General features: G+C 39.8%; 5 protein-coding genes across 7 annotated transcripts; 2 read left to right on the plus strand and 3 right to left on the minus strand.

Moving 5' to 3' along the window:
- The first annotated feature begins 761 nt into the window (after nt 1-761).
- On the plus strand, nt 762-5,767 carry lrrc47 (leucine rich repeat containing 47). Its single transcript, XM_088007012.1, has 7 exons — nt 762-1,411; nt 2,099-2,551; nt 2,637-2,753; nt 3,025-3,140; nt 3,621-3,723; nt 3,939-4,028; nt 4,867-5,767. The coding sequence occupies exons 1-7, from the start codon at nt 842-844 to the stop codon at nt 5,086-5,088; spliced, it is 1,671 nt and encodes a 556-aa protein (XP_087863138.1). The 5' UTR covers nt 762-841; the 3' UTR covers nt 5,089-5,767.
- Nucleotides 5,542-9,407, minus strand: LOC148158293 (L-rhamnose-binding lectin SML-like). Of its 2 annotated transcripts, none has more exons than XM_088007013.1 (9): nt 9,317-9,407; nt 9,083-9,115; nt 8,934-8,996; nt 8,205-8,340; nt 7,164-7,273; nt 7,027-7,071; nt 6,783-6,915; nt 5,936-6,039; nt 5,542-5,818 (listed from the first exon to the last, which is right to left on the minus strand). In XM_088007013.1, the coding sequence occupies exons 1-9, from the start codon at nt 9,345-9,347 to the stop codon at nt 5,811-5,813; spliced, it is 663 nt and encodes a 220-aa protein (XP_087863139.1). In that variant the 5' UTR covers nt 9,348-9,407; the 3' UTR covers nt 5,542-5,810. The 2 variants fall into 2 exon arrangements, with proteins under 2 accessions (XP_087863139.1, XP_087863140.1); XM_088007014.1 differs by having other exon boundaries at nt 9,083-9,138; nt 9,317-9,354.
- A 1,063-nt stretch (nt 9,408-10,470) lies between these two features.
- Nucleotides 10,471-12,956, minus strand: LOC148158294 (L-rhamnose-binding lectin SML-like). Its single transcript, XM_088007498.1, has 8 exons — nt 12,932-12,956; nt 12,638-12,697; nt 12,415-12,553; nt 12,179-12,288; nt 11,927-11,971; nt 11,660-11,792; nt 11,462-11,565; nt 10,471-11,213 (listed from the first exon to the last, which is right to left on the minus strand). Exons 1-8 carry the CDS (start codon nt 12,954-12,956, stop codon nt 11,185-11,187), a joined length of 645 nt encoding a protein of 214 aa, XP_087863624.1. The 3' UTR covers nt 10,471-11,184.
- A 901-nt stretch (nt 12,957-13,857) lies between these two features.
- On the minus strand, nt 13,858-18,471 carry LOC106905173 (caspase 9, apoptosis-related cysteine peptidase). 2 transcript variants are annotated; one of them, XM_014969814.2, is made up of 11 exons: nt 18,365-18,469; nt 18,112-18,265; nt 17,833-18,019; nt 17,660-17,743; nt 16,668-16,729; nt 16,383-16,559; nt 16,202-16,291; nt 15,623-15,770; nt 15,325-15,513; nt 15,138-15,247; nt 13,858-15,034 (listed from the first exon to the last, which is right to left on the minus strand). In XM_014969814.2, the coding sequence occupies exons 2-11, from the start codon at nt 18,241-18,243 to the stop codon at nt 14,930-14,932; spliced, it is 1,284 nt and encodes a 427-aa protein (XP_014825300.1). In that variant the 5' UTR covers nt 18,244-18,265; nt 18,365-18,469; the 3' UTR covers nt 13,858-14,929. The 2 variants fall into 2 exon arrangements, with proteins under 2 accessions (XP_014825300.1, XP_014825299.1); XM_014969813.2 differs by having other exon boundaries at nt 18,112-18,471.
- A 2,332-nt stretch (nt 18,472-20,803) lies between these two features.
- Nucleotides 20,804-26,687, plus strand: LOC148158295 (dnaJ homolog subfamily C member 16-like). The gene is given in 13 exon segments (XM_088007015.1): nt 20,804-20,982; nt 21,061-21,127; nt 21,709-22,033; nt 22,122-22,306; nt 22,395-22,499; nt 22,593-22,751; nt 22,861-22,991; nt 23,078-23,261; nt 23,819-23,998; nt 24,096-24,172; nt 24,247-24,327; nt 24,407-24,739; nt 24,826-26,687. Coding segments are annotated over 13 exon segments (2,454 nt in total). The 3' UTR covers nt 25,274-26,687.
- Nucleotides 26,688-26,740: the final 53 nt, after the last annotated feature.

Consider the following 26,740-nt stretch of genomic DNA (forward strand, 5'->3'; position numbering starts at 1 on the left):
CTGGTGTAAGTTTGTGCATTGTCTTACTTCTAAGTTTATGCATTGTCTTATATTGGATTAAATTCTGTAATTCTGTGATGTCAACACGCATTGTTGTTTCCTTGTGCCTACACGTGGCCTGCCGAGAGGACCTGGGATCTAAAGGAAGAGAGAGCCAAACTTTTTTCAAAGTTAACCTATTTTTAGGAATTTCTTCCTTAACAAGACACATCTAAAAGTTGCAGGAGACCGGCCCTTGAGGCCTGGAGTTGCCCACCCCTGCACTATATTATAGTGTGTCAAACTCCAGTCCTCCAGACCCACTGCCCTGCAACTTTTAGATGTGCATCTGCTGCAACACACCTGAAGAGAATAATTAAGTCATTACCAAGGCTCTGGAAAACTGATCTACACAAGGAGGAGATAATTAAGCCATTTCATTCCAGTGTTTTGTACGTGTAGCACATCTAAAAGCTGCAGGAGATGTGTCACACGTACGTGCTACCTCGTCAAATTTTCCAAACATACATGTTCAAAACATATGTGATCGCATGCTTGCTAAGTTGGTGTTTTTCTTAGTGGATGCCTGGTGGAGTCATCTGAAAGTGAAGAAGTAAATAAATCAGATTTGTCTGTTTTATTAAAGTGGCTCAAATAAAATATATAAAATTTGTAAAATGTTTTAATTTGTTGAGAGGGATCGCACAGACTTATAAAACAGTTTTGTTTCCACGCTTATATGCTGTCCACACCTTTCAGTCCAGTAGGTGGCAGTAAAGCTACTCAAGCTGCGTGTGAGCTTCCCAACAGCTCTCAAAAGAAGAAGAGCTCAGTCTGACTCCTTTCATTTCTCTTCGGCAGCATGACCAACATGGAAAAGTGGCCCGAAATAGAGAAAGCAGCGACAGAGCAGAGACGTGAGCTGGTTTTACAGGGCGGGGGTGTTGATAAGAGGATTTCTTCCTGCGGGGGGCTTCCCTCCTCTCTTTATTCCCTGCAGCTGCTGAATTATCTTGAAGTCAGCCAGTGTCCGAGTTTGACAGAGATCCACGTTGAAATCCAACATCTGACCAACCTCCAAAGCCTCGTCCTGTGCAGGAACAAGCTGGCCTCTGTCCCAGATGTCATCGGCATTTTGAAGTCGCTAAAGGTCCTGGATCTGTCCGTCAACAACCTTAAATGCTTGCCACAGGGGCTCACTCAGTTAAAGGAACTGAATACTCTTAATGTGAGCTGCAACTGCTTAGAGGGTCTTCCAGATGGCCTGAGTCAGTGCACCAAGCTGGCGACCATCAATGTTTCCAAGAACCAAATCACTGCTTTCCCTCCTGATCTCTTCTCTGAGCGGCTGGACCTGCTCAGCACCCTGGTTGCCTCTGATAACTCAATCCAGGAGCTGAGTGGAGAGATTTGCAAGCTGTCAGCTCTAAAGGTGAGATCTCACAAAGCACTGTGCAGTCCATCACGAAACACTAGTAAGTGCCCCTCAAGTCAAAGTTCAGACTTAAATTCAACTGAGAATCTGTGCCTAGACTTGGAAAAAATCCTGAAAATATCTAGGACTAAGCTTGAGGTATTTTTGCAGTGAAGGTTGTGCAAAAATCCCAGTCTCCTGATGTGAAAAGCTAGAGACCCTGCAAAACTGGTTCTGCAATCTTTAGTCACAGGCAGTATGAACACATATGTACCCCACACTTTTCACGGGTTTCTTTACCAAAAACATGAAAAACCGTTTATCATTTTCCTTGTATCTCACAATAATGCACAACTTTGTATTGGTCAATTATACAGATGTAAACAATTAATCGAATTACGATTAACTGTCGAATGAATGTTTTATCAGATTAAAATTAGTTCCCAACTACTAGCAACTTTTAATGCAAGAGAAAAGTCAGGTTTTTAAGAAAATGGCCGTTTATTATTTGTTAGTTGGTCAATAAGAGCAGTCAAGTTTAGACTAAGTCATTAATCAAGAACTTTCATCCGTAGTCTATTACATAAAACCTCCATATAAAATGTTGAAGTTTAAAGTTGTAATGTGACAAAATGTGCTATTTTTCTAGGGTGTGAAACTCAGCTCGTGCATACGGTTTTGTCTTTCTTACCCCGGCCTTCACAGGTGCTGGATGTCTCCAACAACAAGCTGAGTGAGATTCCTTCGGATCTGAGCGACTGCCCCAAGTTAAAGGAGATCAACTTCAAGGGCAACAAGCTTAGCGACAAGCGCCTGGAGAAGATGGTCAATGGCTGTCAGACCAAGTCCATCCTAGAGTACCTGAGAGGCAAAGGAAGAGGAAGACGGGATGAAGAGGGAGGCGACTCTGACAAGAAGAAAAAGCAGCAGCAGCAGCAGCATAAGAAGAAGAAGGGAAAGGTGAGAGAGGAACAAGACGAGGTGGAGGAGCTGAACAAAATGGTGGTGAGGGTGCTCCATGTCTCCGAGGCGCCCACAGCGCTCACAGTTAAAGTCAGCGCTGAGGTCAAAGATGTCCGACCGTACCTGGTGTGCTGCCTGGTCAGAGGAATGAGTCTGAAGCCAGGGAATGCTCTGAAACGCTTCCTAATGGCTCAGGTAAAAACCAAACACCCAAAATGCTATGTTTATGTTTGCTTCCTACCACTAGTTAGTAATGTGTAACTACTCAAATGTTTTGCAGACAAAGCTCCACGATGATTTGTGTGGTAGAAGAACAATTGCAACCATCGCAACCCATGATGCGCAGCTTGTGAAAGGTCCACTGGTTTACGATGTGAGACCACCGACCCGACTGAAGGTACGTCGCTGCAGAGGGCTTTCTTTTGAATGCAACTTCCTCAATAGCCGTTCTAAATTACTGTGCAAAAGTCTTGGCCATCATCAGCAGGTTAATTCAGCAAAGGAGCATAAAAGAAAACCTTAACGGGCCTCCAGGAAACCAAAACACTGCAGGAACCTCTTTGGCTAAATATTATAAGGAGTGGTGGAAAACGTCTGCACAGTATTGTGTAGATGCCATTTAGATGAAAAGCATCTAAAGTTTCTCTCTTGAATGAAATATTTCTCAGGTGGTGCCCCTGGGTCGGAGGGAGATGACGGCCGTCGAGCTGATAAGACAGCTTCATTTAGAGGCCGATGAGCTCAGGAAGCAGAAGAAGAGGCAGAATGTGACTGGCCTGCACAAGTCAGTAACCCTTCCAAACAACATTACATCTGCAGAGTTGGTTTCCTCTGGAAATGTCAATATTACATCAGACCACAAAAAAAAATGACTTCATGACAGCTTAACATTATAGACATGTTATGACTTGCACAGTCATGGGGAGGATTGCTGACTTGGGAATTGTCCAGCAGAAACGGAGGCCTTCCTCAAGGAAGGTAAGCAATAGAAGGTCTTTGTTAGGGAAACTTTAACAGAGAAAGCATATTGATGAGGACTTGAGTGGAAGTGTGGGAAGAAAAAAGACTGGACTGTTGCTTGTCCTCTTTTTGAGATGGTCCCAGAGAAGGAATGGCAAGGAAATACATTTCAGTCAGCAAAAACACTCTTGTATTAGGATTGTGTTTTTTTTATTTGTCTCATGTAGTACTCTGTTGCGATGTTCTGGTCCTTCAAAAACATCTTTGTCTCTGCCAAGTAGTTTATAGATTTCTTCTTCAACAGATACCTGCAGCTTTTGGAAGGAAAATCAGTCTACCCCTGCTTAGTGGATGCAGATGGAGATGTGATCTCATTCCCACCAATTACTAACAGTGAGAAAACCAAGGTCTGTGCTTAGTGTTTGTCTGCTGGGTTTCTTTTGAAGACACTTTGACAGTTAAATGAGTTTTGAACAACACTCATTTAAACCATTTGCAGAAATCAAATCGTATTTAATTTGCCACGTTCATCTGGTTTTGCAAGATGACTCTGTCATGCCCCAATATATTGTTTTGATTCTTCTTATCCTATAACGGAGTACATAACTTCTTTCTTGTGCAGATCAAGAAGACAACTACAGAGTTGCTGATAGAAGTGACGAGCTCCACCAGCCTGCAGACCTGTAAAGATGTCATGGATGCCTTGATCATAGTAAGCGTCCAGTTTTCTGTATCTTGTTTTGCTGATACTATTTTGTTTTCTGTGTAGACGACCAATAAATCGAACTTTCACATCTGACAAGCGTCAGGATGTGTGAAAATGAAGTGTTATATTTCACGTCCCTGTTTGTCCTTAAGATGGAGGAATGTTGGTAAAAATATTTGTTCTCTGCTCATTTCCAAGACCTGATTGTGAATAAATGTTAATGTACTTTTTTTTTTAATGAAAAAAAAAAAGTTTTTTAATTTATTTCCAAGCACCTATTGTCAGAAGTTGTTCTTTCCTTTCTTCTGTGTCCTTCCCTCCCTCACTGCCCTCTTTCCTTTGCTTTTTTTATTCCTTGTCTTTCCTTTCTCCTCATGTGACTTTGCAGCATCTTTCCTTCCTTATTTCTTATTGTACCTTTATTCCTAATTGCTCTTTTCTTCTGTAACTGTATCCAACTTGCCTGCCTTCGTTCTGGTCTTCCTTTCCTCTCTCCATTATGTCCAGTCTTTTCTGTCATCTCTCCCCTCTCGTCTTCCCTTCCTTCCTTTTCAGGTGTGTTTTCTTACTTCTTAAGTGTTTATTAGGCCCAGGTAGTGTTGCCTGGGCCTGATAACCAAGCCAACACTCCCTGCAAAAATCTTTTCTTGTCTTTTAGTGTCTGATTAAAATTTAAGCTACGTTACAATGCGGATTTGCTCAGATGTTTAACAATGAATTAGATTCATTTCAGGGCTTTTTAATTGGAATTAATCAAATTAGAAATGTTAATTTAATTGTTCTGGCATTTCTTTGTGCAGCAGCAGCTTCATTGTACAGTTGATTGCTTCTGTTTCCTCACCAGAAAATGGCAGAGTTGAACAAGTTCACTGCTGAACATCAGGAGGAGGCCGGGTCAGACGGAGAGGAGGACGGCGCACGGCAGCCGGCCGCCGACGCAGAAACCTCCAGCCAACTCATCGTCCAGCAGGTCCGAACCGTTGATCAGGATGGGAACCTGAAGGTTGTTTACCCGTCGAAAACGGATCTCTCCCAAGAAACCAGTAACTTCACTGTCATTTGGTAGTAATATTTTATGTCGACACCCATTTACATCCGATTATTTTAACAGTTTTCTCTTTTGAACCCTGAGCTTTTATCACAGTCCTTTTAGGTGCTATGCATCCGTCTAGTTTTCACACATTCAAAACAAACACATTTGTATGAAATATTGACGGAGTGTAAATGTACCCATCGAGCTATTGTATGATTTATTTTTTCATATTTTTGGATGCATCCCCAAGCAACAAATACTCCAAATGTGATCTTTTTTTTTTAACGCACACAAATGCCCATTGGTTTGTGTCGCTTACTTTAACTGGTGACTTTTTCTTCAGATTTATTTTGATTCATTAACTTTCATTATTTATCTATTCTGTTTTTTTTGGCATAGTCCTTTCTCTCATGCAGGGGACAACATGGTAACTGAACCAGAATGTGGGGTTCAGTCAGAAAAAAAAACAAATCATGAACACAACAATGACACAGATGCTAAATTTATTATTTCTTGACAGTTTTAATTCATTAAGCAGACCTGAGTAATGTAACTCCTCAATGGGAACCAAACACACTTGCCAACATCTGCTGAAAAATATTATCATATAATCAAATAATCTCATCCAATTACAGACATTAAACATTAGCATGACCTATACTAATCTGGGTATGATTTTGTACTTGAAATAAAATCTTATATGTGCTAACAATGTGTTTTCCAATTCTTGTTCATGCAGATCTTTCTGAAGTCACTCAAAAATCTGCAAACAAAACAGAATTTTCAAATCAGAAAAGAAACTTGCTGCTACGGATAGTTGCTCTAAGAAAATGGCACACCTTTGTCACAAAGGGTCAAAAAAAAGCCTTAAGCTACTCACATTCACATGTGTATGCCACCTCCAGGTACTTGAATGTGCCTATGCACGGGTCTCCAAAAACTGAGTTGTGGGCTCTGATTGTGCAGCTGCTTTTCCCGTTACAGCTGCGGATGACCAGGTGACAGGCATAATTACTGTTAGTGCTGCTTTCCCAGTGAAACAAAAAGTGTTTCACTTTGAAGCAGTTTTTCCCTTTTTCATTTATGTTTGTAAAATTTGTCTCTTAATCGAGATCTCAAAGGGCAGATTCACACACTGATGATGGCAAGCTACTGGACTGTAGCTACAGCTGCCCTGGGGCAGTCACACAGAAGCAAGGCTGCAATTTTGCAGCACCGGCCCTTCTGACTTACACCAGCAGCCAATGCGGGTGAAATGTCCTGTATCGTGCAGGCGGACTGGGAATCGAACCGGCAATCCTTCGATTGCAGGGCGAGCAGTAATAAGACCAGGATATGGCTGGTGAGATTGACTGTGGTGAATCAGATAATTCATGACTTAAGAAAGGAAGTAATTATTTCACGTAGGGCCAGGTTAGTTTGGTAAGATGTTTTTGTTTCCCTCTTAATAGTATTACTTGTTTATACTTGGTATACATTTTTGTAAATTAAATTTTGCTTAATCTGGGAGTTATAAGTGGAACAAAAAAGAAAAGTCAAGAGATCTGTTTGGAGACAAACACTTCATAGCTCTATACTAAATGCTAATGTTTCCACTGGATCTTTTTTATGGATACACAGTAAAACCTTTGAGCCACATTTAGTTGTGTCTGAGGTTAAAATGGTATGAGGAGGTTTATTATGTGATTTTATGTTCATTTCCCTTAGGAAAATGACCCAGTACTTACGTTTGAGCCACTATGTTGGTGGGATTTGAGCAGTAAACGTTTTCAGTTTGAGAGGCAGGTCGTCTGTAAGAGCAGGTGGTGTGGTCTCGGCGTCCGTAGTCGGCCCCATAGACAAATATGACCTGCCCGTAATCTGATCAAGAGCAGGACAATAACTTGCACACACACAACAGTGATAAAGTAATCCTGCCCATGTATGTTTAATTCATACTCATTCATTTGGAAATGGAAAATAAGTACTCACCACAATTCAAATGTGCATAGGAGTGTTCACATGTGACAAGACGATCTGTGAAAATGAACAACATGGACAACCTTAGACATTTGACAAGTTCATGTGCAGCTCAGCTCAGTTCTTGGTGCCGTTCAAAGGTGACTGACGTGCTGGGAGGCAGGTGTAATTGGTCTCCAGATACTTGGCGATGCCGACGCAGGGATCTACGCTGCGAACGTCACCCGTGTTGAACTCACAAACCCTCTTGCCATCACACCTGTTACAATGACAGTTGAAGCACGCCACTGAATTCCTCAATAGGGCAATAAAAGAAAAATAATGTATGCAGAAGATTGAATATAATCACTAAATCTCTGACTCCTCACCAGTTAGTTCTTCTCTACCTAAATGTTGCGCATCTTTTAAGTAAAGGGTACTTTCCTGTTTTTTTGTTTTGTTTTTTTTACCCTCAGTAATCTTTTATGCTGCAGATTTCCAACCATTGCTTTTATGCAAAGTTGTAAATGTCTGCTGGTTGTTTGAGATAATTATTATGCTGAAATATTATTTGTCATGAACATTAAAGATTGTTCCCATGACTTTCTGTCCAGTCCAAAGGAAAAAAAATAGTTTCAAATAGAAAACGGTAGGTTGCTAATAAAATGCCCTTGATTTATCATAATCAAGTGAGCACGTCTATAAATCTTTGGTCAGCTTGCAGGTCTGGGTACTGACACAACGCTGTGGCGGAAGACATCAGGAATGACCAGAGAGTAGCAACTCCTAGTTTATCTTGGAAGGAAATTTAGCTAATTTTCAAACAATTTAAAGATCCCTGCTCTAAAATAAGAACCAGGATTCACATGTGCCAAAAAGTAAATAAATAAATAAATAATTGTGACAAAAATGTAACTTTCCAAGTCATAACCTGCTCTCAGTGGTGCAAAAAGTTTGTATGCACAATGTGCAACAATGCATAGGCGCGCTGCACTTGAGGGGGTGCCAAAGCAACAGCTAAAAAGTTATTTTTAGTCGCCATTTTCTGTATTTAACAGCTGTTTGTGCGTGTGAGTGACTTGATCAATAACAGAGGCACAACACTGATTAGACACCTCTCAGGAGGCAGAAGACTTGGAAGGTACAATACTTGCGCCTGCTGTGCGTAGCGACATAGTTTTGATAGCTGAAGCTGGCCATAATGAGGCTACCTCTTTTTGATGATGTCCACAGTGCCCACTTGAGAGCACTGTGTGTTGGCAAGCTGCTGGGGAGGCTTGCCCTCACTGCAGATCCGTCGGTCAGCTCGTCCATACAGGGCTGACTGCACACTGATCACTCCGTTATCTGTTACACACAACAGAAAACCATAAGGAACAATAGTGGATGTTTCGCACTTGATATTTGCTTTAATTTCTCCACCTATTATGCAAAGACAGTTTTCCAGATACAACAAGCTTGGCTGAAATTCATAGTTTACAATCAAGCCTTTTTTTATATGAGCAAAGCTGCAATGACTTTTCTAAGGAAATGTTTCTTTTGTTAAAGCTATCGCCGTCACAGTATAATATGAGACAGATAATCGGTGCAAAAAAATCAATCTCCTCTGCCTTCTATTGTCCTGCTGTCATCTACAAAAATGCACTGCTCCTGGTAAAAAAAACAAAAAAAAAACACTATAGGTTATTTCATAAAAACCAATCACCGCTTACATAATCAGCCTTGTGTAGGCGTTGACCGGGAGAGGTGCATTTTTGCAGATGGCAATAGTGACACTGGGAAGAGGAGCTCTAGCTTTTCACAGATTACCTTTCATACTATGTTTTCACGACACGGTGACAGTTTTAACATGCAAGAAGCATTTTTGTAAAAGTTGCATACTCCGACTTTTAATGTAAGATTTATTCAGTTGTAAAGTAAATTTAGATCGTTTAGCTAACCACAGCTCAAATGCTGGATATTATCGCTGTCGTCACAGGTTGTGGCCTTTTCGGTAACAGCAACTGTAAATAAAAAACAAATAAATAAATGAAAGTGCTTTAAGTAAAAAGTATTAGCTATGTAAATTTGCATAACTGTAAATACTTACCAGATACCATGAGTAGGCAAGCTGTTGCAAGCACTAGGGATGGAGGAAAGTGCCAGCTTGTAATGAAAAAGCTCACTTTACATTTTATTATGAAACTGGCCAAACATAATCATTCGGTTTTACAGACCTTACTTATAAAATTAGCAAAACATAATCACAGAGAGAGAATATACTATTTAGGTATTTTTGATTTGTTATACCAGTGATCACTGTTATAATGTTGAGAGTACTCACACAGTGCAGAGTTGAGTCTGAAGAGCAGCATGGTTCAAAGACTGTAGTCTCCAACGAGAAGCTGGACTGATGCTGACACAAGACTCCTCTATTTATATGGCCGGATGAAGAGCTGAACAAAGGCTCGACTTTATTCAATTGGCTCATATCCACCTGTAAAAAAATGTGACCATGACCACAGTGTAACTGGGTCAAGATGGAGCAACAAAACAACCACAATGACTTTACTGTACAAAGAATATGACTAAGTGTGGCTCCTCCCATTAATAGCAGCATGCTTAATGATATTGCAGTTAGAGAGGTGAAAAATGAATGAAGGTAAATCCAAAGTTACCTAATTTTACCGTTATGGTTGTTTTTTTCCCTCTTCAAATAAGCTTTGAGATGACTCATCCATTTACTGTAAAGGTAGTCGGTTCTGTGATATTTCTCGGATGTACTTCCTTGAGGGAGGGCTCCTGTACTGAACGATCACAAGTTCCCCCTAAAATATGTGAATAATTTACTTATACTTAGTTTTTTTTCCCTTAATGGTATGACTGAGGAAGACTCATTGGTTTGACATTCTACTGAATTTCAAAGTGCAAAATTACTACATCAGTGACGAAGCTTTCATCTGAAGTTGTTTGATCTCTACAGTTAACGAACATTTAAATTAGTCATGGTTTAAATTAGTCAAATGAAGGTTACCCGCATTATTTTCTTGTCATTAAAACAATCCATATTTAAACTTTCTTCAAATTAAATGTATTTTAATGTTACAGTTCTGAACATGAAGCTGATTTTCTCCTGTAAAATTAGGCTGATGTGGTTAGGGTAGAAGTGCAGGTCTGGCAGAAAGCTTTAGCCTAACAAAGCCAGGCCCGACTGACTCAACCATGACTGATCACCCTGTGGATTAAAAACGATTTACCATTGTCTGCGCCGGCGAGACATTTGGATTTTTCTCTCATCTCAGACAGAATTTAAAACACTCCCTCGCGAGTCCACAGATTGTTTATAATAGAATTTTAACTAATACAAAGTGGACACTAATCCATAACAGATGTGGTAATTTTCCATCCAGTTCTTCTAAACATATTCTCTTTTTTTTATCGTATTTTAACACCCAAAAGAAGAAGTGAAACTAAAAAAAATTCAACAGAATTCCTTGATTCAGGTGTCAGATAAGGGTACTTTTATTTTGAGTTTATTCGTTGGTCAACAGAGAAATCGGTTGCTTTACAGACAACAAAATCATTTATAAAACTTTGATTTATGTGTATAGAGAGTTTTTTTTTTGCCCCACCCCATCAGTTTAAATTTTAGAAAGTTCAAAATTTTTCCAACACTGACAAAGCACTTTAAAGATATAGTTCTTGATAAAATCATCTATTTAGGTTAAATGACATATTATATACTGCAAGCAGCACTTAGACTTCTAATTGTATAAATGTACAGTGTTACTGAATTATTTCAACTTCTGTGTCATTAAAATTCAGATTCAAGTTGAAACAACGACTATAATACTTTAAACGTCAGCATTAAAGTGTCTCTAGGACAAATGAAACCTCCTCTGACTAACATTTAAAATGTCACCTGTAGAAAGAACATATTGAAGATGAATTACAGTAACAGCATTGTGTGTTGCAGGTTTCCTGAACAGTCAATAGCGCCTGTTGTTAGCTCTTATTCCCTCCTCTTTGACTTCCTGGAACACCTGGAATTACCAGATAAAGTCACATTCCTGGCAGAAGTCTTAAAAAAGGAAGTTTTTTTTTCAAACTTTAATTATATATTTTATTTAACATGAGAAAGTAGATGAGCAAGAAAACAGCCCTTAAAGATGACGGATGCCGATTATTCTGTATTTTTTGTATGATCTGCTTTTATATCTCCTCATCTGGAGTGACAGGATCTGGGGAGGAAAAAAAACAAAACAAAGCTAAAGATTTGTTTTAAGGTACTGATTGAGCAACATACTCACACTTTTACTTTACAATTACATACCAAATCTACTTACAAACTGAAACAATGAAGATATATTTATATACTAAAGTGTTTAGGCGCTTAAAAATATTTGCATCTGTTCCTTTTTTTTTCGTGGCAGATGTAGACCTACAGCTAACGTCAGTGTAGCTCAAGACAGCGGTTCAGTCCACTTACACTGACAGTTGTAAGCCACCTCCAGGTACTTGTAAGTGCCCACACAGGGATCTCCAAACACAGAGTTGCTGGCTTTAATGATGCAACTGTTTTTCCCTTGGCAGCTGTAAAGGCACACAGCGAATACCATTTCTCAAATGAAGGCAGCCCAGTTATACAGCCTTGCCGAAACAAGCTGGAACAGAATGGAGAAACTACCTTTCAGCAACTTTGCTGGTGGGGCTGGAGCAGGCTGTGTTTTGGATCTGATTGGCTGGGCGTCCATACCGACATGTGGTCTGGTCTCTGCGTCCGTAATCAGCTCCATGGACAACAATAACCTGGCCTTGATCTGACAATAAGAAAGGATGGATTGTTATTAAGTTTGATATACATACATATATATATTTATATATATAATATATATATATTTTTTTTTTTTTTGCCATGTAGGTTATATGTATATTTTTAAAAAGTAGATCTTACCACAGCTTAAGTGTGATAAAGAGTGCTCACATGTCATGCGGTGAACTGAAAAAGTTACAGAAATCACATGATGACAAAATTAACCCCAAACTCTCTTCTGCTGCGACGGCAGTACATGCAATATAAATCTCCATGACTACTAAGTATTGGTTTCCACGGCATCACTTATATATTAAGCACTCTACTACAATCAAGAATCAAATTAAATCAAACACATTTTTTACTTAACCAAACCCAGGCGGGGTGACTTACAGGCAGGAAGGCAGGTGTAGGTGGTCTGCAGATATTTGGCGGTGTTCCTGCAGGGATCAGAGCCTCCAAGGACATCTGTGCTCAGCTCACACACCTTTTTTCCATTACATCTGCAAAAACAAAAATGACCAGAAATCAAATGGAATCACAAAAATTCTGACATGTACCAACTTTAAATATGGGTGTAATTATTCTGTACTGTACACCTACACAGCTGAGCCACTTCAACTGTGTACCTTTTCTTGACGACATCAGCGACGCCAGCAAGAGAGCAGCGAGTGTTGGAAACCCGATCTGGACTCGTCCCTTCACTGCACGTCACATTGTCCGTACGTCCGTACAGGGACGTCTCGACACTTATCACGCTCTCCAAATCTGTAGGAAAAAAACTGAGTGAGACTTCAAAGGTTTTAGCTTAACACTAAACCAACCTTTTAATCCTTTCGTTCCAAGTCATACCACAGCTCAAACGATGCACAACTTTGTCCACACAGGTGGTAACAGTCTCTTTGGGGATACCTAAGGATGCATCATGAGAGTATGATTATAATACAAGAAGCTTGGAGATGTATCCACACTTCTTCAAACCAGATAGAAAAGCTGAGTACCTGCATCTACAAGCAGCCAGGTTGATGCCAGATCTGGGAAAGAAGATCTACTAAATCCTTACTAACATATGACAAATCAAAAGCAATTTAATCTCGTCCAGTAAGACATTTTTCCACAGTAGTAATTTTATGAGTTTATACTCACACAAAGTAGCGCTGACGAGCATCATGGTTATAGAAGATTCAAACGCTGGTGCACAGAAAGACTGAGGGTGGGAACAGGCTTGCTCGGTATTTATTCATGTGAAACTAGGGCAGCCGACTGTTTTTCATAAGAAGTCTGAACCTGACGCCTGTGGCACTTATTCAGCTGGCTATAGCACACCAAAAATCGACAATAACATCATAACCCCAAGAGGGATATGAAGCAGACATCCAGTCTGGGAGCAGCGAAGGGAAAAAAAAAAAAAAGAGTTCAAGATGCTTGCAGCAGTGAGCCAAGCCAGATCTATATTGTTTAAAGGTGGCAATAATGAATTAAGATTTGAAATGTAATTTTTTCCCACAGGGTGTTGTTACGAATACTCAAACTGGAAGGATTAAAATAATAATCATGCCTTAATGGGTTAGAGCGTTTACCGTTTCAGTTACAGACTCATCCTTGTGTTTGATGGGTCTAAAAGTTAAAACATGCTAAAATAAGTAACTTTATGATACAGCTTTGTTTTAATAGCTTATGGATAAAAGTAACACTGTGACCTTCATTAATATGTGCCTCATTAAATTGGTTAAGCATAGTTGCATTAACTTTCTCAACTGCAGATCGAGTCATTTCTGTTGAGCACTTTACGTTATAAATATTTTAATTTGCAAAGAAGAGCTCAAGTTTGTTGTACAAGAATGGAAAAAAAACCAGACAGTAACAACAAAAAAGAAGCAAACTGATATAAACATTTCAGAGGTAGGAATGTTCATAAATGTGTTATTCATATTCAGCTTGTAAGAAATATGTAAAGGGGTTCCCAAATGCTCTGACAGTGATGTACTATCCTTCAACAAATGTTTTATTTTTCCAGATGTAATGTGTTGCAGCCACATTTTGCAGTACTGCTGGCTCTTTTCATATCAGAATTTATTTGTTTTTGCAATGATGAGTAGGAAATAAACTTTCGCTGTGTTGAAGTAACTTTTCTGAATTTCTGAGATGTTCCCAGTATGATTAACCAAATACACATAAGATTTAGACTTCTCAGTCTAAATGGACCGAGAAGCTCCTGATGGGTAAAATAAACTTTTATTGGGAAAAACAAATACTTAAATTGGATTGTCTTTAATAAGAGTTCACAACTGGAGCAAAAATATTTTCCTAAAAAACTTTGGAAGAAAAAGTCCACTTGAAAATGTTCATAAAACTTGTGGGGATCCAAGGGGAATATTTTCGTTCTTTTTGAGAAGCTTGAGAAGTATTAATCAAGAAAGACTAGACAACTTAATAGTGCTTTATATAATTGGAAGCGATGAGAGGTAAATTGCACATCCTTCACCACATCAGCTGAAAAGAGCAAAGGCAAACTTAAAGACGTTGAAAACATTTGAGTACAATGGAGACATATGGACAATCCACAGCGGAAGGAGAACACGTCATTAAAAGGAACTTGAGGCCTGTAGACTTAGATGAGATGTTATTTGAGAGAACAATTGATTTACAGACCTTCACAGCTGGTTGGTCTTGACCCAAACTGTTCTCCAAACTCTCAAAAGACCTTTTCCTCTTTTTTCTACCATTTTCTTTCAGATTACGCACATTCACATTTGTATACAAGTACAACCGATCATACAATAACGAGAGATAAATGAACAAAGTAGAGATGGTATTTTTTTAAGTTACTGAAGAGCAGAAATAAAACATTATCTTAAACTTAATGTACAGCATGAGATTGTGGATTCATTTCTTTTCTTGGCTTATACAAGAACAAAGTCCCCACCAATAAGTCAACTCAAAGTGAAACGTCTACAGTAGAAATTCATAGTCTTAGTAGAATTGAAAGTACATTATACCCAGAAAGTCCATGTAGAAATCTAAGCAACAGTTAAAAATATCCACATTGAGCCATTATTCCCAACAACAGTTACAAAATTGATAAAAATTCCCACATTTGACAATTAAGTAGTCAAATATGTTCAGAAGAGGAACAGTCTTCCACTATGGAGAGGTTTGAAAGTAGAGAAGTTTTCGAAGGAAGTTAAAGGAACCGGGCATCTGCTTGTACATCCCTTTTGCAGAGTTTTGGGAGACTTCGTTGTTAACCTGAAAATAAACCGTGACAAACAGGAGACGATTGTGGTTGTTTAAAAAGATGTTGATAGGTGAAAGGGAAGCTTTTTGTGTTGGTCTAATAAGTGAAACTCACCATCATCAGCATGGTGGCCAAGTCATGAGTGGCTGCGTTTTCCTCAAGGATGCGGTCCAGTGTTTCGATATACCAAGAACCTGCCTTTGTGTCTCTCCAGGAAACGAAACCTGAATTGGTCAAAGAGCCGTTAGGCTGGCAGGATGTTCTCGGTGGCTACACACATGTCTTAAAAGTTCAGACATACCAGGGAAGGTAGAGTAGGACACCAGGATGTCACTTGGGGTGGGCAGTGATGTTCTGGCATCCACCTCGTCAGTGATGCTCAGAGACTCGCTGCTGGACGACGTCGTGATGGCATCTGTCTGGTCGTCTTGCCCGCCCACCGATGGACCAGTCTCCTCAGGAGACGCATCAAATCCTATGTCTCTTTCATCTTAAAGACAGGAAAAGTGTCTCTATGAGAATGTTTTTTTTGTTTTTTTTCACATTTCAATTTTGACTTCCAATCAAAATAAGAATTTCTTTGGTGTTTACTGGTGTACCTCCGCCACAGGCCTGAATGAAGAACAGCTTGGGTTTTCCTTGCAAAGAAGGACAGTTCTTGCCGTTGAACAAAGTTGTGATGTCCTGAACTGTGATGTGAGACCCGTCTGTTCCATACACAGCGCCAGGGAAACGACTGTGATTCACCTATAAGCATCATTTAAGCACATATGTTCTTAGATGCCTACTGTGTTTAATATCAAGCAGATCTAGTTTCAAAGAGTTTTCTACAGAACTCTTTTGAAGCTAAAAGATCATAGGCCTATCTTTCCTGTTAATCTATAAACCTTTACTTTATTTATGAAATGACACAACAAATGTCCTCTCAAAAAAATTGACATTATGCCTAATTTTGTTCCTTTATGTTTATTGGCCCCCTTGGTGAACACTTTTTTCCCCCTTTACTGTAGAAGCCTAATCTAACACAGCTTTAATTTGTGAGAGGAAAAAAATCTACCACACTTCTCGCAATTTTGCTTAACTGGAAATACTTGTAGCATTTATAAATTATATTTTTAAGTTGATTGAGAACATTGTAACTGATTGAGGAAAGAAAAAAAGAAAACCTGAAGACTGACCTCAGTCCCATGGGAGAGCATGATAACCACACAGCAGTCGTATTGAGAGTGATCCTTTTTGGACAAAGCTGACAGTTCATGTCTGATTTGCTGAAATGAGACAAAGAGTTAGCTGAGCTGCCTTTTTTTTTTCTTTTTTTTTTACACCGTTTCAGAAACGGTCATAGAAGAAAAGACTCACTCTTTGCTTCAGATTTGTCTTGACTTCCACAGTAAAGTTGAGTGCCAAGAATCTTCTCTCCAGCTTTTCACTGTCTATGTTGGAGCCTTTGCGATTGCTGAGCTCACTTTGAGGCTCAAAGTCTGCATTGTTAATGATGAGGCAATAACCACATGGACTGGAATCCATTTTATAGCTCTGCCACACAAAAATATAGAAAAATCAACAATATGTAACCAGAAATTATATTGTCTACCCAGAGAATTACCAAAATAAGAACATTAGTGAAAATTAAATGGTACTTACCTGAAGACTATCTCGGCGTGTCCTGCCTTCTGGCCTTGGTTTAAAGTACTCCTTTTCAGGTGCTGTAGGATTATATACATTAAAGTACCTACATACATTGCAGCTCAATAATTTGAATCAGTTTGTATCACTTTGCATATTTTAAAGCATAAAAGCAGATGTATTGATGGATCCACCTGCTTTTATACTTTGTTTACATTGGATGAAATCCCAATATAAACAGTGGGACAGATAATTACATTTTGAATACCTTTTTCCCCCCCAGCATCCAATGCATCTATTCCTTGACCAATCTGTCTGTATTTGACATATTACCTTGATTTGCATAACGTACAAACTGTATTTAAACATAGTTGCACTCTAGCAATGGGATTTGTATCAGTTTATCAATAGTTGAGAAAATGTACTTTACAACAAATAAAGTCCTGCAACTTTAAAGGAATTCACTGTTTATGATTTTTTTTTAAATAAATTTGTTATTTTAATGTTTTATAACTCATTTAAATTGTTCTTTAACTGGGTAGTGAAACAAATGTTATTTTATACACTGGACTTTTAATTTGAAATTGTATATACCTGATAATTATCAAAACTGTTCAAAATAGAATGAGTTATTTTTTATCTTAAAATTTCTTCTCATAATTTAGTAAGCCAATAGCAATGAACACGTTTGGAGGGAAGTTCATTTTTTGCAATTATTATGTCCAACAACCACATTTGGAGAGCAGAATTTCAATGCAGACTTGACAGAATTATAAGGTAAGGGCCAAGATTATTTTGTTGTGCTTCCAACCAAACACGAAGATGGTAATTTATTGATTTGATTTGTTATTTCGGTATATCCTTGGATACAGTAGACATAACAAAACAGACAACCTTAAATAAAATGGCAACATTTGTACATTAGACTGTGTTTTCTATAAAAAACAAAACAAAACCTATGGGCTTATTTACATTTATTAAAAAGGTATATAAAAATGTGCTTCTCTTACTTGGACTGGAAGACTTATCGGGCCTCTCTACGGGACATATGGGGACAATATATTTACTTTGTTTATTAACATCCATAGGAGAGGCTGGGAGAGACAGGATGGATAAAAAGATTAGAGAGTTTTCTGTGTTAAAAAAAAAAAGTCACGGTGAATGCTGCTTGTGTCTAACTTACAGATGGGCAGAGGTTGTACAACAGGGCGGACCGCTGTGGGTACTGGTGGAGCCCTTAGCAGAGTTTCTATCAAACCCTGCTGACCCGATTCACGTAGGCTCTCCAGGAATAACGGAAAGGCTCGATTCCCTCGGGTCTCTAAGTCCAGGACTAATTGTCTGGCCTGGTCTCGTCTGGTCCCCGAGCTCTGACAGAAGACACCGTCGCAAGTCTTTGTCATTTTACTTTTGTCCTGAATACAATTACTCAAACACAGTGACATTTACCTTAATGTCTTACCTTTATCGTATCAATCATGTCCATGGTGAAAACTCCCTTTTCAAAAAGAGGCTCATAGAGGACTAAAGGATCCATAACTGTGACTAAGTTGATCCTGTTTCGTTGAAGAATTTTCTTGTGTTGCTCCTCCATTCTTCAGCCACCGTATTAATAGCTGATCGGTAAAAACAGAGGTGTACAGAAAATCTGTACCTGATAATGTGGGGTTTTTTTTTGTCTGTTTTTATCTATTCAAGACCAGCTTATGACCTACCGTTTCGGAAAAACGAAACTTGTTCTTTCACACGTAGAAGGATATCACGGCTCATATTTTCTCGGTTGCACAAGCTACTTCCTTATTTACATCGCAGTTGTCTCTTCTGATTGGTCAAAGCAGGAAAGACGGAAGAAAAACAACAATGTGCGTTTGATTATTATCACAGCGTATCTCGTTTAAACATCCAACGTGCGGTGACGTTCACGATCCGAGCTGTTAAACTATTTAAAAAAAATCTAAATAAAAATTAGAAATAGTCCGAAGTTTTCGCTAGCAAAACTAGTACCCGTTGTACATTTTCCTATTATATTTCTATTTCTGATAACGGCAGTATGTGTAATGTAATAAACTTGTACATTATTATGGTTGATTTTGTCATATACTTACATGTATATTTCTAACACTTTTTGATCTTCTGTGTGAACCAAAATATATTGATTATGTTGTTACACCTGAATTTCCCAACTGTGTGGCCATAAAGGCTGTTCTATTAAATTCTATCTGACTTCCTGGTTGACTGAAAATAGCTTTGACTCGAAATCTAACTTGAGATAATTGTACATAATAATAATAATAATAATATTATAAACTAAGTCTTATTTGAGTTTGAGTTAATTTATGTATAATCATTTACTATCATTGATGTTACAACTTACATATCTAATTGTATATAAAAACAATTAATTAAAGTTTGTTGAAGGTGTTGACTTTAGTGTTTTTTTATTCGAAAACCCAAGTTTCTAGGGTCTATGAAGAAACTGCCACTCACAACATGGCGGAATCGCAGACTACTCAATTTCCCAAAGCGACTTTCGAGAAATGGCGCCTCCTCCTGGCCTCTTGCTTCGCAGTAGCAGATTATCATTAGCCAGTGCTGGAGGTACTGTAGGATGCTGCGGAACACGCCCAGTACATTAACCTCTAGTGCAGTCTGTGGTCTTTACACATTAATTTTAACCAGGGACGAGGATCTGGAAAGGAACCATATGTATCCTAAGTATGTGGCGTTGCACTGGTTGACTGCATCAAGCCGGGGTGACTGAAGCAAGCTGGAGAAGCTGCAGCCCCTGTGGTAACTAATCCTTAACAAAATTAGCATACACGCGTTATTCAAGAGGGATTACATTGATGTCACAGCTTTAAAACATTCGGTTAAATTCTTACAGTCCGCTGCTGTGTCATTTATTTTTGTAAGCAGTTGTGGTTTAGGTAATCTTCACCGTTTTGGATAAACCGCTGTATCACATTAACAAGCGTATAAGCTGAACCATGATGTCAAGTACTACGGTCTAGTTTTATGTGGGGTTGATAATAATGATAAAAAATATGGCAATACACAGACGTGAAAACATTGACGCACGCACAAGAAATGATCACATATTGATATCTCTCTCTTTTTTATATATATCTGGGAAGGAAGTGATTTACTAACACCTAAAATAGTTTAATTTATTTTATTCATTAAACAAAATATATTAACAAAACTCATCCAATTTAGAAAAAAACGGATGTTCTACTTCCAACAGCTACTCTTACTGAAATAACTTCAGTGTGTCACAATCATTTGACTTCATATGTCAAATGATTGTGAATTTTAAGCTAATTCGCAATCATTTGACTTTATCCATGTGCTTATTGAATGCCATTCTAGTAGAAGTAATAGTATTACTATTCAATAATTTCCAGCAAGTGAAGTAGAAATAACTTTTGTTGATTTGGAAAGCCACAGAGTTTAATAATTTGCATCATCACTCTAAAAGAAATTTGCTCCATTCCACATTGTCAGCTGTGAGATGTTCAAGGGGTTTCTTGTCTCACCACACAGCATCTTAAAAAGTTAGGTCTAAGCTTTAGTATAGCCTAGGATTTGCATTTTTGTTGTTTTTTGTTCTGTGGTTGTCGTAGAATAGAAATCTAATATCTTGTCCCTCAGGAGGGAAGTGTATTAGCAAGTCCGTAGTGAATTTACTTGGGTGTTGTATCATTTTCATGTTTCATGGTCCAATTCTGTTTCAGCTTATAGATTTTTACAGATTTCATATTTTCCTCAAGCTCCTGCCGATTGTTGGTGGAATTCACAGTGGATTCTGTGGTGAGCTGACCATGTGCAGCTGCAGCAAAGAAATCCTGTTGGACCCCAAACTAAATATCTAAAGTTTAAAGAGTGAAAACCCTCCTACAAAATGCCAAGTAATGATTATGCTCATCAACTGGTGTAATACAACTGTTTGGGATTTTAGGTAATTTAAACGGGAATAAATGTGGGGGCATCCTTCTTTATTCCTCAGCAGAAAGCGCATTTTCCTCAAACAGTTTGAATTTCTGAAACATTCAAATTGTTTGAATTTCACAAAAAGATTCAAAAGGTCTTTTTTTTTTTGTTCGTTTTAACATATGACTTTATATGTGGTTTCTTTGATGGGTTGAAGGTGACCGATGGCTGGGTCAAACATGAATCCACCTTTGGCTGTGATGGCTGTGGTGGTCCTCTCTGTCCTACTGGCAGGAACAAGCCACGCAGCCCCTGAGATGGACCCCTACAAAATACTAGGAGTAACCAGGAGTGCAAGCCAGGCAGAGATCAAGAAGGTCTACAAGCGCCTCGCTAAGGAATGGTGAGTTTTTTTTCCAAAATGCTATCACTCTCACTGGACTCTTCTCAGATCATAGCTAATGAACTTGTCCTTCTCAAGGCATCCTGACAAAAACAAAGATCCAGGTGCTGAGGACATGTTCATCAAGATCACAAAGTCTTATGAGGTTTGTCTACATACTTTTATGTCCTTTCATTCCAAGAAGCCAGACTTTCTTGTCAATTTTTAAAAAGACGTTTAGTTTTAATAGTTCTGCAGGCTTTCCCAACATGGTGTCATACTACTAGTGCAACAACAAATATTTAAACATCATATACATATTTAAACATTTTTCTACCCCCCCCGCCCCAATCAATAGACTGTACTGTATGACACCAATAGGTCCACCCTAACAGTACCGTACCGTTGTCCTACTGGTCAAAGAGGCCGTAGTATGGGTAGGAATATGGGTAGGAGGTAGGGGCTGCTTTTACATCAAAAATAGACAAAATAGTGTACTTCACCACACCAACTTGGGCTTGTGTCGCAGTGCTCAGTGGAAGTGAGGATAAAGTGAGACTTTCAAACCTACAAACATTCCTATCTAGCATGGTGGAAGCAGCGTCATACTGAGCATCTGATTTACTGCCAGAAAAATTTGTGTCAAAAAGGCATCATTAAAGACCCAACTCAACACTTGCGTCTGAACAATGCGTGTGTGACTGCAAAATGTCATCTAAGCTAATACCTGCTTGGTCTGCAATCCAGATCCTGTCCAGCGAGGACAGACGTGCCAACTATGACCGCTACGGGCAGACTGATGACACCCAAGCCTACAGCAGCAGCCGATACAGACATCGCCAAGACAACTTCTACTTCGACGAGTCCTTCTTCAACTTCCCATTCAACACTAAGAACCACAGGGACTTCACCGACAGCAAGTACACGCTGCACTTCAGCCAGTACGTCAGCGAGGTGGTGCCCGACAGCTACAGGAGGCCGTACCTGATAAAGATCACATCCGACTGGTGCTTCAGCTGCATCCACATCGAGCCCGTGTGGAAGGAAGTGGTGCAAGAGATGGAGGGTCTAGGTCTGAAATTCAACCTCTGAGCCACATAGAACTGCTTTAGTCGGTTGAGAAAATAGAAACGTATTTGTAAATGTCTTGGCTTTTGCAGGCGTCGGAATAGGTGTGGTCGACGTTGGCTACGAGAGGCGTTTAGCCAATCACCTCGGCGCCCACCGCACCCCGTCCATACTGGGTGTCATCAGTGGAAAGGTGACGTTTTTCCATTATGCCGTAGCAAAAGAACACCTGAGGCAGTTTGTTGAAGACCTCCTCCCTCAGAGAGTTGTGGAGAGGGTAAATATATCAGTGCCTAATCAGCCTGATGTACATTTCATCAAATGAAAAGAAATACACGCAGCGTTGTATATTTTCTGTACTTCAGATCACCGACAAAAATGAGCAGCAGTTCTTAAACAGCTGGCATGAGCTCAACAAGCCACACGTGCTTCTGTTTGATCAAGTTCCTGCTGTCCCTCTGTTGTTCAAAGTAGGTTCCAGTCATTTTGGTTAATGCAAAATAAATTTGAGGTTTCACGAATGTAGCCATGGCGGCTGTTAACTTGTGATTATGTCTTCGTAGCTGGCAGCGTTTGCTTACAAGGACTACCTGCAGTTTGGTTATGTGGACCAGGGCCTTGCGGAGACGGCCGAACTGCAGAAACGGTTTAACATTAACACTTATGCTCCGACCATGCTGGTCTTCAAGGAGAACACGGACAAGCCTGCTGACATTATACAAGTACTTTAAAGCAACACATGCAAAAATCTGATGTCTTTCTGTCATTGTTTGGTATTAGAGAGGTTTCTCTTAGCATGTAGTTAAAATGCAGCATCTCCTCGCTCTGCAGGCTAAAGGAATGAAGAAACAAATCATCGATGAGTTCATGTCAAACAACAAGTTCCTCCTTGCACCACGGCTCGTCAATCAGAAGCTCTTTGATGAGCTCTGTCCGGTCAAACAGTTCCACAGACGCAGGAAGTAAGGAGATCTAATTGATGTCAGTGTTATCACATTTTCAGGCCTTTCTTTTCTGAGTTTATTCCATTGGCCTCTGGTCTCCTCAGATACTGTGTTCTGTTGTTGACAACTGATGAAGAGACATATTCCTCTGGAAACCAGGAATTTCTCTCATTTGCATCTACCAACACAAGGGATGTTGTGAGGTTTGCTTATGTGTACCAACGGCTGCAGCAACCACTCTGTGACATCCTCATGCACAGTGAGGACAGCTCTCAGTCAACGCCGCAGGTACGGTGCCCCAAACAGCATGTACAAAAGCATCGTAACGAAATAGTACAAACATTTGAAAGTATTTAAAGTCTGCACTTAACATTGGTTTTGGGGATTTCTTCCACGCATTGTTGATTTCAGTCATTGAGCTTAGATGCTGGATGCTCCATTTTCCGTTCACTCTGGTTCATTCTGCGATGAAATGAGGGTCCAGTACTCATAGAGGTAGTGATAAACTGCAGTGCCTTTTCCATTATTGGTTCTTTTTGTTTCCAATTGGCATGATGTCGCCTGTCAAATGAGTAGGTTTTGTCAGCAACCCAGCAGTTACAGGACTATCGTGTTCTACCATTGCGATAGTGGTACCTTGTATCCTTCCTTCTATTTTCTTTCCTTCCTTCCTTCCTCACTTATGCTTTGTGCTTTGCTTCCTTCCGTCCTTCGGTCTTTACTTCCGTACCTTCTTGAATCTTTCCTTTGTCCGTCTTTGAATCCTTTTCCTTTAACTCCCTTCTTTCTGTCCTTCTTTAGGTTTTAATTTGTGGGTTCTTGTGTGTCTGTGTGTGCGTGCGCAGGTGGTAATACTGGAGAGGCGAAACACAGCCGGCAAAGCTTTGTTCAAGCCAATTACGGCCTGGAACGGCAGTGAGGAGGACAAGCTGCGTCTCCTGGAGGAACTGGAACGACTTCAGAAGGACCCGTCCATCCTCATACATGATGCCATGCTGCCTGAACTCAACAACGAGTTTGCTTCGGTACGATCATTTTGAAGACAGTGGTTGCATTGCAGTGGTTACTTAAAGCCAAACAGCTGTTCTGTCTCTCAGCGCTGTTCGTATTTTTCCTCGTTAGATGTTTGTAGTCCGGTGGATCTATGCGTCTTATGACTACCTCTCAGAAGTTATTGATGATATTCTTCATAACAACTGGTAGGCAATCGCTTTTAGTTTTAAAGCATATTTTATGAGAGAAACTTTCCAACTGTGAAATTATTCACTTTCAGGCGTGAGATGATGCCTCTTCTGTCCCTCATCTTCTCTGCTTTGTTCATCTTGTTTGGAACTGTGGTGATCCAGGCCTTCAGGTGGGTTCTGCCTGTGGGGTTCTGAGTAAAACGCAAGAGACGAAAAGCAAAAACACGAGTATAATTCCTCTGGTTGCAGTGACTCCAGTGAAGATAAACAGATGAAACCAAAGGTGAAGGATGGAACCAAGGCAGAAAATGGATCATCAGGGAGGCAAGAATACTCCTCAAGCAACCATGGATTAAATTAAAGACTTATGCCTTTTTTTTTTTTAAAGCTTTGTGTTGCTATTCATTTCAGCCGACCTCCAAAAAAGAATTTTGTTGAGGTGACAGAGCTGACCGACATCACCTACATCAGCAACCTGGTGAAGTTGAGACCTGGACACATCAATATAGTCCTGGTTCTCACTGATGCCTCCAAAAATATCCTTCTTAGCAAGTTTGCCAAAGAGGTGTATTCTTTCACAGGGTAAACTCTCAATGAACTTTACGCGCCGTATGAGTTTTACGGGTGAAATTTAGACACGCGTTCTCATTACTCCTTTTCCTCTGCAGGACCCAGACGCTGCACTTCTCCTTCCTGAACCTCGACAAGCACGGCGAGTGGATGAGCACGCTGCTGGAGTACGCACAGGACGCGGCGCAGATCGATGCGGACGAGGATGACAGCGGGAGCCGTAAAACGGACTACACCGGGTTTGTGCTGGCCCTGAACGGCCACAAAAAGTATTTGTGTCTCTTCAAGCCGGTCTACACCGGAGAGGACCTCGACGGGAAGTCGTCTGAAGACGAAGCAGGGATGTCAGTGGGCAAGCCGAGGCCCGGTTCCCGTGACGGTCATCCTCAACGCAAATCCAGTCGGTCCCGCAGCACATCCACCCTGCAGATTCACCACAAGCTGGACCGTCTGGGGCTTTGGATGGAAAGACTCATGGAGGGCACCTTGCCTCGTTACTACGTTCCCGCCTGGCCAGGGCTTGATAAGATCACACCAAGTAAGTAGGTCGAAGTGGAAAGATTTCATCTTCAACTCCTGTGACATAGCTTCTGTTATGCAGGAGGTTTGGCTAGATATGCCCTGTTTTCTATTATAGACCTTTAATGGAGCAAATTTCTGATAAACAGAATAAACGTAAGTTAACCATTGAGGAGCTCTGTGAACGTGCTGATGGGTTCCCCTTCGAAAATAACCCCAAGGAAACTTTAGCGATGTTTATTCTTTATTTTTGATTCCCAAACACAACTCCTAACCTCTTAAGTTTCGCTGGTTTTTCTGTCTGAACCCCAGCTCCCTACTATAACTAAGAACAGGAGAGACGGACCAGAAACCCGGCACAGCTTGTGCCGATCACCCTCATCCTGGTGCTGTTCCCTGCTCCACTTTATCAACTCTACTCTGCAGCTGGAAATAATACCATGCCCCGCCATCACAGTCTCATAATACTGTGCTCTTTCTACACTTTAATCAGACAATAAAATGGAATAATAAAATCACTGTGGCCACCTCTGCTCCTGCTGACAATGGGTCAGCAGGTCAGAAGCTGTGCAACATAGATAACCCATTTTCAGACAGTCACAGAAAGGCTGAAGATGGGGAATTTAGCTTCCTGCTGCCTCGTGTCTAACCTTTGTGCTGCTGTGGTACGAATCGCTTGTGGCTGATTTGTTGTTGGTTTTGGAAAGTTCCCATAAAATCCATGTAATTACTTAAGCAGTTATAAAGCTGTGTTTAAAGGAGAAAAAAACTGTGAATAAAGATGCATGAAACTAATATCTAATGTCTTGGCCTTTTTATGCATCTAAAAAATATATACATTTTTGGAAACAGATTATAATGCTGTAATGATCTGAAGGTGCACGCTGTGGTCTTCCTTGGTCCTGTGGTCCAGCAGAAAAAGAAAACACGCTCTTGCTTTTGTTAGGTGCAAAGTGTATTATACCTGTGAACATTTAACAAATGCGTTTTTCAAATAACCCTTCAGTAGCCTTCTCCTGCTTACATCAACTTAACAGACAGTAGCTGTGTGTAGCCTTGAACCCGACAGCATTTTTCTAAGACTTGCGTATTTTCTAAGAGACGCTACAGTGTACTGATACACCGTCCTCTGCCCGTGAGTGAAAGTGAAACAGTTTGATACTTTTTTCTAATAATTTAAACAGAGCTTGCAAATACTGTTTGAATTAGTTTGCTATTACTTACTACAATCATGTTGAGTTTGTATCTTAAAAACTGTGTCCTTGGAAACTCATTGAAATATTTATGTTATTTAATCCTGTGTGACATTTATATGAAAAAATATACTCCAGTAAATTGTTCCAGGTTGTATCAGATTCATTTAATGTGTTGTAATTCAATCCATTTTATTTGCCCAGGGCACCAAACGGGTTTATTAATAAAGACAAGAATTGTGAATTTATTTTGACATCTTGAGTCTCTTCTTTGGTATTCATGAAAAATTTGACGTAGTCG

This window comes from Poecilia mexicana, unplaced genomic scaffold (genome assembly GCF_051168715.1).
Source record: "Poecilia mexicana isolate PSO_F unplaced genomic scaffold, ASM5116871v1 scaffold_7, whole genome shotgun sequence".
NCBI classification, from domain to species: domain Eukaryota; kingdom Metazoa; phylum Chordata; class Actinopteri; order Cyprinodontiformes; family Poeciliidae; genus Poecilia; species Poecilia mexicana.

Bases quoted from the DNA above. Each gene is read 5' to 3' on its own strand.
- LOC148158294 (XM_088007498.1), bottom strand. From the start codon at position 12,956: ATGATGCTCGTCAGCGCTACTTTGT. The intron at 12,554-12,637 runs GTATGACTTGGA...TTTTTCCTACAG, and splicing joins TGTGCATCGTTTGAGCTGTG to ATTTGGAGAGCGTGATAAGT. The intron at 11,566-11,659 runs GTAGTTTCTCCA...GTGCCTTTACAG, and splicing joins ACCAGCAAAGTTGCTGAAAG to CTGCCAAGGGAAAAACAGTT.
- lrrc47 (XM_088007012.1), top strand. From the start codon at position 842: ATGACCAACATGGAAAAGTGGCCCGAAATAGAGAAAGCAGCGACAGAG. The intron at 3,141-3,620 runs GTCAGTAACCCT...CTTCTTCAACAG, and splicing joins AATGTGACTGGCCTGCACAA to ATACCTGCAGCTTTTGGAAG. The intron at 4,029-4,866 runs GTAAGCGTCCAG...TTTCCTCACCAG, and splicing joins TCATGGATGCCTTGATCATA to AAAATGGCAGAGTTGAACAA.
- LOC148158293 (XM_088007013.1), bottom strand. From the start codon at position 9,347: ATGCTGCTCTTCAGACTCAACTCTGCACTGT. The intron at 7,274-8,204 runs GTAGCCTCATTA...TCATTGTAACAG, and splicing joins GTGGACATCATCAAAAAGAG to GTGTGATGGCAAGAGGGTTT. The intron at 6,916-7,026 runs GTGAGTACTTAT...GCTCTTGATCAG, and splicing joins CTATGCACATTTGAATTGTG to ATTACGGGCAGGTCATATTT.
- LOC106905173 (XM_014969813.2), bottom strand. From the start codon at position 18,243: ATGGAGGAGCAACACAAGAAAATTCTTCAACGAAACAGGATCAACTTA. The intron at 17,744-17,832 runs GTAAGTTAGACA...TGTCTCTCCCAG, and splicing joins TGTACAACCTCTGCCCATCT to CCTCTCCTATGGATGTTAAT. The intron at 15,771-16,201 runs GTCAGTCTTCAG...TGATGCTTATAG, and splicing joins TGCTCTCCCATGGGACTGAG to GTGAATCACAGTCGTTTCCC.